Source organism: Cordyceps javanica, chromosome 1 (genome assembly GCF_051103115.1).
Source record: "Cordyceps javanica chromosome 1, complete sequence".
Classification (NCBI taxonomy): domain Eukaryota; kingdom Fungi; phylum Ascomycota; class Sordariomycetes; order Hypocreales; family Cordycipitaceae; genus Cordyceps; species Cordyceps javanica.
Genome location: NC_139295.1, coordinates 2,710,596 through 2,721,867, shown reverse-complemented (window position 1 = coordinate 2,721,867; position 11,272 = coordinate 2,710,596). Strand labels below are relative to the sequence as shown.

The following is an 11,272-nucleotide window of genomic DNA, read 5'->3' as shown; positions in this document are numbered from 1 at the left end:
CCATGACAAACTAGTTGTACGAGTAAACCATGTTTAATCTGTAAACATGCCGTCATTCCTGATACAGTAGCCAAGGCGGGCGATCTTGCATGGGGCAGCATGACCACCTACAAGTCTTGGTCTGTCAGTGTAACGTCGCATAAACTAGGTGAGCATGTCAAATTGGTCGATCGTATACTTTTATTAATGTACTAAAGAGTCATATATGTATCTTCAAGAGTCCTATTCGGACTGTATAGCACAAGCATTAGTGCAGGATATCCCAAACGCCAACATTTTGACCCAATTAATTCCAACAAGTTGAGAGGCACGCAATTAGAGCATCATGGCGGCAGCGGCGGCGCCAAGGGCGAACAGAGGAGCGGCCATGACCACCTTGGAGGCGCCACCGGTGATGGGAACAGTTGGGGGAACCGTAGTGGGGACGGGGTAGCCGCCGGTAGAGGTGGCATGGCCGCCGGAGGGCTTAGGGGAGACGTGACCGCCAGTAGGCTGGGCATGGCCGCCGTCGCAGTCAGGCGTCTCGGGGGTCTCAACCAGGTGAAAGTCGGCGCAGGTCAGGCGGGTGGTGTTGGCATAATGAATAACAAAGGAAGCGTTGCCAAAGAAAGCCGGGCTGCCTGGCTCGAGCGAGGTGAAAGGATCGGTAAACTCGGCGGTAAAGGGATCCGTCGTGATCTTGCCATACTTGCCGCTGAGGTCACCGACCTGGCAAGAAGCGGGCTTGGCGTCTTCGCAAGCGGGCAAGTCCATGCGCTTGGTAGGATCGAGATGACCAAGAGTGGCAGTGCAGTTACCGCCGACAGCAGGCTTGACATGGAGGTGGTAGACTGAAGCGGTCAGCATGGTAGGCGCAAGTAGAGAGTGGAAGAGTGGCGGGTTGGAACATACTGAAGGGGCCTCCCGACTTGGGAAAGTTGGAGAACTTGACGGTAAACTTTGTACCTACACCGTTCTCGGGAGCCGTGGCAGAGATGGACCCAACAACGTTGCCGGTAAGGCTGGCATCCTTGAAGAACGGCTTGTCGGGGAGGGTACCGGAGTAGGTGACGCCTTGGGGGTTGTTGGTGATGACTTTGGCGTCTTCGAAGGCGACGGCATTGCCGACGAGAGCAGCCGAAGCGATGGCGAGGAGCGTCTTGGAATACATGGCGGTTCTTGGTAATATTGCAGTACCGTGGGCCGTCGATATGAGTGTCGTCTTTGCCAAGTGCTGGGGCACAAACGAGCGCGCGCAGACAAGGAGGGGAGGAGGATGGACCAGGCAAGCTTGAGCAGCGCGGTAGAGATGGATAAGAAAGAATACAAGTGTTGGGCGCGCACAGCCGATGAAGACGGAGAATGAAGCGATGGAATGCTGATGGGGGGGAGACGAGAGATTAGAGGGGACACAAAGGAGGAGGAGGGGAGGGGGAGGACAATGTTAAATAAGAAGCAAGACAGGACGAAGCAAGGCCGGGTGAACTGTGTACTGGGTGTAAGATGAGCAGGGAGGATGAGCACAGGTTAGTACCTGTTGCTGAGTATAGTAGTTGGTAGGTACCTGAGGTACTACCTAGGGGAAGTAGGATAGTACTAAGGTACCTAAATATTGGTAGCAAACAGAGACAAGGCAGTTTATTATCAGTGAGTGGCAGCGACGGCAGCGGGAGCAAGACGGAAAGCAGCGTGGTTTGACGAACGACGGGGGGGGGGGGGGGGGGGGGGCTACCCAGAGCTAACTATTTACCACCGGATAATGGCGAGTCGAAACGGGAAACATTTGTCCCCCCTTGTTCCTTTTGCCCTTATTATTTTGGCAGTCAAGCAAGCAAGTAAGTACCTATAGAGTAGACATGGATGGGGCTGGCTGGTCGCGGTTGGAATTGGATCGACAAACCTCTATGTGTGTGAGTGGGGGCGGAGCCCGTTTCCCTGTGGCTGTCGATTACTGTCTGGGCAGTGCCTTTAGCGTGTTTTTGGCCAGTTACAGGGCTGGTAACAGGATGAAGGGGAGTTGCAACATTGATGGACCGACTTTACATGGAGTTTGAAGAGAACCGGATAATTAAAAAAAGAAAATACAAAATCAAATCGACTAGTAAAATGAAATGAATAAAAACGAGTTGAAACAAAATAACACACGAGCTCGAGTACCAGGACAGCACCCACCACACTGCAAATGGCATATACCACATGGTGGCCTGCCCTAATTATTTTCATACTGATATTACTGATACTGAGTACCACCACGAATACCAACCAGCGCGCGCGCCACAGCCCGTCTTGGTAGGTACAAGCTCAAGCCTAACTTGCCTAGGTAAGTCTTGGGTTCCTAGGCTCGCCTTGTCTACAAACTCAGTAGGAGTGGAGCCCCTCCCCCCTCCAGGACGGGGATTCGGGGGATAAAAACGGCTAGAAAGCTGGGCTCTGGGCACTGCTGCCAGGGGTCTGGACAGGGGCAGGGGTGGTAACGCCACGGGGCTCTTTGTCTGTCTGTCTGTCTGTCTATCTGCCTGTCTGCCTGTCTGTCTAGGGCTAATGAGCGTCGCAAGCCAGCCAAAATTCTCCTTCTACCGGCACCATGCGACGAAACTTCTTGCACCCGAATCAGCCTCTGCCTCAATTGCCAGTAAAAATTACGGATTCGATGCAGTTGCAGCCACGTCCTAGGCAGGGCAACTCGACGCGGCCACTCGCCGGGTCAAGTGTTTATTTTGAGTCTTCTTTTTTTTCCTTTTTTTCCCTCCATGCATTGCTAACCCTATCGACCATCACATCACATTCATCGTCTATCCGTCATGTTGCTAATTTCCCAATTCTATAGACCCATCGTTGCCCTCCGTTTGTCCCGCCGCCTACATACTTGGGCTTTTAGGCGCTCCTTGTCCAAGACACAGCATGGCGTGACCCAAGCCTCGTTTTACCACACCAGAGACAAGTCGTCGACGCCTCCAAGCCCATCATCGCCGCATGTTCTTTGATCCGTCGTCATCCGAGCTTCCTCTCTACCAACTATTCTCCGACAACCACTCAAACCTGTATCGCTGCCGCTTCATCCGCCCTCCGCACCGGGCCTCCAGCATCCTTTGTCCGCCAACGCGCCCATGCACAGCCTGCGTACAGTGTTTGGGGTTTTGTGGTTGCGGACTGGATGACTCTCTAACAAGGGGCCGAGCATGCTGCCGCATCTGCCATTGTGCAGGGGTGTGGCGAGCACGTACTGATACGACCAAAAGAGTACTGAGTAACAAAACTCTGCACGGGCTATGTGGCGGCCGTGATGGTGCTGGTGATTGTGCTATCGGGCCCCTGCACCTCGGTCCATCGTCATCTTGCCTCATTGACTGGCGCTTTTTTTTGCCCCTACTGATACTTCCCGCTTGTTGCTGCCCTTCTGCTGTCTCAAAACGCCATGATCCCCCGGCCACCCGTCATGCTTATGCAATGGAACATGTCTGGTTCGTCACCACCCGCTGCAAATATAGCCCACAGTGACATGATCGGCCTCCGGGTCCAAGTATCCGTACCAATAATTACAAATTTACAGCCTGCTCTGGAATCATCATTTCCTCTTCGGATTGCCGATGAGTTATCAATAGCAACGCTGAATTCGACTGCCTCTCGTCTAAATCGCTCCACAGGTAATCTCAGGCTTGGCACTTGGCACTGGCACTCCATCGTCCGACAAGCTCCAGAAGTCTAGAAGTCTCCCGCGCACGGCTCCTCTCAAACCCTAGCAGCCTAGTAGACACTCACTGATTGACTGACAAAGTCTTCTTGCTACACTGGCATTGGCTGACTTGTTGGTCTTGAATCGACTAGCCTGCCATTCGTCAACGTATCGCGCTTTCTGACCGGCTCCGTTCCGCCGCTCTGTTTCGTTTGGCGTCTCGGAACCTCCCCCCCAACGCTCCCAACGCCCCATCTAGCAGCGTCTTGTGAAGATCCGGAACCTGGTCAGGCATTTGATGTTTTCCCTCTATTCTTCAGAAATTCCGCGACTGCCGTGTACCCGATCTTGCCAACGCTGTTCATTCATCGCGCCCCCTTACCTGTTCAGCCCGACGCCACCTTCATGCCAACAGGAACCACTGTTGCCGGCGTGCCGGTATTTTGAAACGTAAACGACATCATCCACAAATCATCGCAACTACATACATACAACTTGCAGCAACTTGGAGATGCACAAAAAAGAAGAGGCTGAATTTGCTAAGCCTCGCTGCAAGCGCCGCCAAGGCACCGAACAAAACCGCAGTACTCTGACAAGCGTCAGTCAGCCGCTACTCTTTGTCGCGCCACGTAAGGCTCTCTCCCGCTAAATTTAGCACGAATTCAGCGTCAGAAATCCATCGCGGCGCTTAATGTCAAGTATGCAACCAAGATAGGTAGGCGTGCTGCTTGCTAAGTACCTTGCGGCTACACCAAAATAAACACAAGACGCACGGCTGTCACGGAAGACTGCTTTTGCCTCGCACAAGGCTATGCACGCAGCCCGCTGGTAATAACTTCGGACTACCCTGCACCTCGACTGACTCGCAAAGAAGTCTCACCGAAAAGAACCCGCATCCAGTCACCGTCGTACCAACCAAGCTCGCGCCCAACCCGAGTCTGACACCAAGCTAAATCATATCAAGAGCGAGCTGCTCCCAAATAGGCATCTACCAGGTAATCCAGAAACAAGAAGCTTAACAACCTGGCGGAGTAGCTGATCCTGACACGCTGCTTTTCCTCTAGGTTTCATCCCACATCAGACTGGTCCTGGTGCGGTCTACCGACCTCTCGCGAATCCCCATGATCAGCTGGTGTTGTCCAAATGAGCCAACTTCTGTGAAACCGGAAGTGGTACGACTTTTTTCGGCGCCTACTCTGGCATTGCACATTTACAATAGTCTTCGCACCCAGCTAGCCTCGGAGTCCAAATTCCGCCGCCAAGCAAAGCTTATTGAACACTCATGATTCTCGTTCGATGCATGACCGTCCTTTGCTATCCGCCATCATCTAGACGAGGTCTAGCACATCAGCTCAAGACAAGGTCCACCACTCTTAATCCCGTCGGGCTTCATGTCCGATTTCCGGGCCAAATCACAAACACCCTCGCATCCCTGGCCAAAGTAGCTCGTCTGCCAAAGACAAACCTGTGCAACACTTGTCGGGTCGGCCATGTGCAATGGGTTGAGCAACGGTCATGGAGAGTACATACCTGGTGGCTGATCAGGGCCCTTTCGTGAAGAATTGAGGTACGTCTTCGTGAAATTGTTGGGACAAGTCAAGCATCCCTCTCACTGCAACGCCTGAGCACCACAGTGTCACCTCTACTTGCAAAGTGGGGGAAACAACGCGCTGTGGTGTAACCCAATGCAATGCGACGCAAGCAAATACAGGTTCATACTCATGTGCGTGTCTATAAAATGCGAACAAGGAGCTGCAGAAACGAAATAACAGCAACCCTTTTCAGCGTGGGTTACAGGACATCGCCAACGCCGCCAACGCCGCCACGCCTCCGTGGCCCGCTCTGAGTGCTTTTCCCGCTTCCTCTTCTTCCGTACATCTGGCTTGGCAATATCCAAGAAAAAGACCTTTGGGTGACATGGGGTAAAGGCGACGACTCGATTTTGCGCTGGTGTTGCGCGAACGCCACCAAAAGCCCTGCCGAAGCCACGCGGGAACAGGCCACCGACCCTTGCTCAAGACGTGGCGGGCAACGGAAAGAGTGCTAATTTTATTTTAGTCTTCCTAGAGGCTCTTAGATGAAAGGAGTAAATGATGAAACTGGAAATGCGCTGCTGTTCAGCTCAGCGGCGCGCCGCGTAGACGAGTGTTTATACAGTCACTGATCAAGTTACTACCAGATACTTCACGCTGTAACACGAATGTCTCTTTGCTTACATACGTACAACTGCGTCGGCAAAACCACTTGATTCTGCTTTCAAATGACAGAGTGCAAGTGATTTCTATCTCGAGCGCAAGCCTCCTCCATCTTCCTAAGACATCGATGCTGCGGGCCACGTTCATACATGTCGGCCATGTCGAGAAGCTAGCCGTTCTCAATAACCACTACAGGGTCTTTTGTGTCGATATGCTTGAATCACACGGGCTAATGCATTGTAGCGCAGCCCACACCAATAAGGCATCAGCCTGAGGTTCTCCATAGGGGGAATTGTGACGCGTACAGCAGTTGTAGGAGCACTGTCTTGCAGGTTTGTACCGCTTGTGTAGCGGATATCGCGTTTTCGTTGGCATATCTGGTCTACATTGGATGCACGCATGCTATGTCTCTCGCTTCTCGCTTCCGTGCTCGGCTCTCGACTCGAGGGCGGTTTCGGCCACTAGCCGGTTCGTTTAGCTTGGCGTAGAGGGCGAGGGGGGAGTATCAGCATAGAGCACTTTCGCGAATAACCCTCGATTGGGACGTGATGACACGAGAACATGTAACACTCGAATTGTAGGCCATATCGATGCATATCAACTCGTATATAACCATGTGGTTGCGGCAAGCGGGATTAGGGAATCTCGCCCTGGATTGCAAAGAGACAGTCTTGAGTTTGATATCGACTACAGATTGCCTGCATATCTTACACATCTTATATTTCCACATCCGACGGAAAGACAGCCATGGATCCCACTCTACTCTTTCGCATCCAACGCCGCGCTAGGCGTGGTCGCGCCGGTCCGCAGCCCGTCGACCCCATCCTCCTTGACATTCACAACGGCTTTTGTGCTTACGTCGCCAACACCTTGTCCACAACCCTCGGCCCCTTGTACTCGAGCACGCCTAACCAACGAGACACGAAGTTCTATGCCTCGAAACCAGCTTCTTCGGCCCCTTCTGCCGCCGCCGCCACCGCCACCACCACCGCCGCCGCGGCCACAACGACACCTACACCGACGACCAATGCCCACCTCGTCCACCTCCGCCCCCCCGAACGACTGATGGCCACAGGCTGTTGGTGTCCGAACCCATCCAAGCCTCGCCAGCACTACTGGCGCACGTGTACGTGCTTCATCCCGCAGCCCATTGTCGCGCCCGGAGCATCGGCCGCACCGTGCCCGCACCCACCGTGCTCGCCGTCTTCGTCGTCGCCGTCCCCCCCGTCCTCGGCCTCGGCAACAACGGCGGCGGCGGCACCGTTCGCATATCATCCGGACAACCCGCCAACGGCGTCCGCGATCGCGCACCTCTTCTGCTTCGACCCCCTGGCGGCGAGCGCCTCGTACATGCGGTGGTTCCTGGCCGTGCAGGGGCCGCCCGACGCGCCGCCGTCAGAGGACGACGCCGCCTACCTGGGCCGGTGGCTCATCGACTGCTACTACACCGACGACCACTACCGGGCGCACGAAGTGCCGAACCCGTACCGGCCGCGGCGGGACGCGGCCACCGGCCGGCCTGCCTACGACGCCCGCTGGGAAGAGGTGCCTGCGACCGACGCCCTCGCCCACGCGCACTATCGCCTCGTCAGCCGCCTCTTCACCGAGCTCCGCGGCGACCCGCCCCGCTCCGACCGCGCCGGCTGCTGGTTCGACGCCGAGCGCGTGCACGCCGTCATCCGCTGGGAGCGCATGACCGTCCAGGCAACCATGGACGCCTTCCTGCCCTTTGTGCTGCAGGCCAAGTCACAGAGGTTGCAGCACGCGGCAGCGGCCGCGCCTCGATGAGACCTTTCAAAGGCCTCCTATGAGGGCGAGAAGCTGAGAGTTGAAGGGATGAGTGCTGTTTCCTTTCGAGGCTAATATATTAGAAACAAAAGTAAAGGTCGACATTTCTGATTGAGGGACATTGCGGAGTTGATGGGCAAAAGTCGGAATTTCTTTTCTCCCTTGAAGAATGCGATTCTGGACGGACGGAGTGCTTGATTATAACTAATGGCTTTTCGGTAACCTGCAAACATGGACGACGGTTTTTTTTGACACTAGGAACTTGAGAATAATTTATCATTGGCTATTTACCTCCTGTGCATCCGGCGCCTCATTCTCTCACTGTGCTTTTCTTTATCCACGAGAGCCTATCAGCTAATTAGTCGACAAATATTATTTCATATCGGCTTCGAATTTTTCTTCCTGCTTAGCAACAGGAAGTCATAGTCAGAAGGCGTAGAGGATGCGCTGGCCGTGCAAACGGGCAAGTGGCAGAATGAGCGAAGTGAACGGTCAATACACGGCTCCGAGCAAACGCGAGGACTGCCTGATCCTGAATCTCACAAAACAACACTTGCTTGAGCAGAGTTCCGTTCCGAATCCTCGCTAAGAACCAAATCATGTCACATCAAAGTACAAGATCTTTTTGAGCTTTCAGAGTATTCTACAGCAAATTGCCCACGGCACGCCAGATCAAAATCGTTTCGAGCGTACAGCCAGCTGGCGTAAGCTGGCGTCCACCCAGAAGGTAGAGGACCCAAAAGGTAGAGGCTGCGAGCAGATTCATATATCTACAGGAACTTCTGACATTCTAGTTACAGAAAGAAACCTCGGTTGCATTCTTCGTCTCTCCCGCTACTATGCCGGCGGCGACTGACGTGTCCAAGACTGAGCTTCAGCTCATCATTCACAATGTTTTCCTCACCCCCGGAAATCCGCAGAGTGGCGACGACACTGCGACAGCCAAAGGAGCTGAAGCCGCCCTTTTGAACTATGTCTGTGATGCTCTGCGTCGTTTCGGCGCCCACGATGCGTTCAGCGCGAACGGCGCTGTCCAGCGCGCGCGAGATGCCATCGTATCTCTTCGCCAGTCGAGAGACGGATCGGGAAATGTTGATGCGCAAAAGCTACGCCAAATATTTGAAAGAATCTCAACGTCAGGTATCTCTTCCTCCGAAGATAAGCTGCGGATCGAGAAAAAAAAATGCTAACAAAAACCCGAGGTGGCATTGCACCAGTCCACGTAGAAGCACAAAACGCAGCTATAATTGTCAGTCGTCAGAGAGAGTCTGTCATTTTTGAGTTCTTTGAACTTGCGCCTGAAAACCAGGCCGTTATGAGCACAGAAGGACGCCTTAAAAGGCATTTTCCAGGATCCGCCGTCTCTATTCCATTAGCAGTGTTTTCTGACCCGGACCTTCAACTCTGCCTGTCGGACACTATTGCCAGAATGGGTATTGAAGAAGTCAAGCATATGAAGCCTACAGTGCAAAAGGCTGGCGAAAAGCACATCGAAGATCGCGATACTAATAGACCAGCTATTGTAACCGACCTTCTCGCTACGATTCTCAGCGCACTCGGGGAGGTTGCCCGAGTCTCAGTTCTCCAAAAGAATACACGCGAGCAAGTAAGCTGGAAACAGGCCAGATCGCCCTGGAGACGATCGCCTCTCTGGCTGCTTACTCGAGTTACTATCCAAGCCATTTTCTCTCGCGTTGGGGAGCCTCAAACATACAAGCAGTTCATGGTTTTCCTCATGTCTGTGCTATTGGAACTTGCGACATCTTTTGGGATGTCGTCCGAAACTCTCTACTGCATGGTGGCGAAAATGTCTGGAAGATTGAAGAAACTCGGTGACAAGGCACAGGAATGTTTGCGCATGGGCGTGGGAGCAGCAATGGCAAGCGCTGTTTCTGCCATAGAGGCGTCCTGGCGGGCAGCAAGACAAACACTGGACACGACATTGCCGATGCGCGATACTGCACCGTCTTGGCAGAGAGACACTTACAGCTCGTACCCAAATTTGGACAAGTTTATTCAAGCCATTGGTTTGCACAAGCCTAGCAAGACCAGTGTGAGCTTTCAATCTTCCTGGTATGTGCCAAAATTCGATGAAACGACGCTCGATACGGACTGGTTCTGTCAATCGGCGGAATCCGCTGCTTTTGGGTTGCTAGCATTCGAAAGATGGGTCACTACATCGCTAGATCATTGGCTTGCAATAAACATCCATTCGGTTGAAACTCCAGGAAAGCTTCTCAAGGCCATTCAAGGTTATCATGCGAGAGCTAAGCCAAGATACGCTGACAGTCCGGAAGCCACATCGCTGATGCTTTTAACCATCATGGAGCTCTGGGTTGCGTGCGACAAGTCAACGTGCAAAATTCACGAATTATTGCCACAATTTGATCATGAAATTCCGGCTGGACCGCTTTGGTCTCTTATACTGCCACTTAAAAGAGACATGAAACGTCTTCAGTGTATTGAAGCGTATCTCGAAGGACGCAAGCGCCGCGCCGCGTCGCATCAGAACTCATCAATATTCACGGGCTTCGGCAATACAAAATCATTCGCAGTGCAGTTTTTCGAGACGTCAACTAAGCACCAAGCCCTCAAAGAGGCTATCGAAAGCTGGGCCAACAACGAAAGAGACAAAAAGAGACAAGAATTCCGTGACGCACTAGAACTATACCAATCACACACAGTGATGGCGGCAGAACTACAGCATGAGTATTCCACAACGATCGACGAGACGACTGAAATTTCTCCAAGAGTTCATCTTCCCGACTGCGAACGCTGCTCTCATGAACAGAAAGCCCGAGACTTGAAAATCGAGGTACATGAATGGCCACTTCCTGAAGATTCTCAAGCGGCCAAGAATGCAGTGTTTGAGCTGCAAGTCCCCGAAGCGATTGCTGTTTGGCGAGAGGCGACGGCCTACATCATTTCGTCTGTTTTGAAGTCGGAAAGTGTCGCATCCATGGAAGTCCCCAAAGAGGATCATTTGTCGGACTACTTACGTCAGTACAATGAATCTCGGACATCGAAACGCTTTGTGCTGGCTTCGACAACCAAGTCCCATCGACGCTCGCATCGACATCTTAAGGAACTTGCAACGACATCAGAAGACGATATTCTGGTTAAAAATGGCCTGAAATTTCATTACTACGATATGGTCTTGCGCAAATGGGCAAGTCGCTTTCAACAAACCGACAAGATAGCACAAGATTGCACCTACCAGCTCTCTGCGTCATGGAAGGCACTGCAGAACTTTTTGTTTCGACCGCACGAGAAGCCCAATGGAAAGGTTCCGAATTACGTCATTTCTAAGCAATCTGAGTGCCCGGAAAACTTATCCCTAGAACAGTTCAGGGCCATAGCTGCACTGCTGGCTACAACATGCAGTGGTTGAACATTCTCACGCAGCTCCATATGCCAGTGGTAGACTTTGCAAACCATGACATGCTTCAAATCCTTTTGCAAATCATTGGACAAGCAGGCCCCCCTGGAAACACTGTGTATCGAGCTAGCCATCTGTTTCTCAGCCGCGAACGCTTCACAATGGCATGTCTGGAGGGCCTTGAGACCTCTCTCAACAAGTTGAAAGATAACTGGGAGTCATACCACGCTGTGAGCGGCTTCATTGCTTTAGCTTCTC

General features: G+C 52.8%; 3 protein-coding genes across 3 annotated transcripts; 2 read left to right on the top strand and 1 right to left on the bottom strand.

Annotated features, from left to right (window-relative positions):
* Positions 1-315: 315 nt before the first annotated feature.
* Positions 316-1,150, bottom strand: V2A60_000824 (superoxide dismutase; the record flags this gene model as incomplete). Its single annotated transcript, XM_083252191.1, has 2 exons — positions 316-830; positions 892-1,150. 2 exons carry the CDS (start codon positions 1,148-1,150, stop codon positions 316-318), a joined length of 774 nt encoding a protein of 257 aa, XP_083108317.1.
* A 5,444-nt stretch (positions 1,151-6,594) lies between these two features.
* On the top strand, positions 6,595-7,635 carry V2A60_000823 (uncharacterized protein; the record flags this gene model as incomplete). The annotated part of the gene is made up of 1 exon (XM_083252190.1): positions 6,595-7,635. One exon carries the CDS (start codon positions 6,595-6,597, stop codon positions 7,633-7,635), a length of 1,041 nt encoding a protein of 346 aa, XP_083108316.1.
* Positions 7,636-8,474: 839 nt separating this feature from the next.
* Positions 8,475-11,026, top strand: V2A60_000822 (uncharacterized protein; the record flags this gene model as incomplete). Its single annotated transcript, XM_083252189.1, has 2 exons — positions 8,475-8,775; positions 8,838-11,026. The coding sequence occupies 2 exons, from the start codon at positions 8,475-8,477 to the stop codon at positions 11,024-11,026; spliced, it is 2,490 nt and encodes an 829-aa protein (XP_083108315.1).
* Between the last annotated feature and the right edge of the window lie 246 nt (positions 11,027-11,272).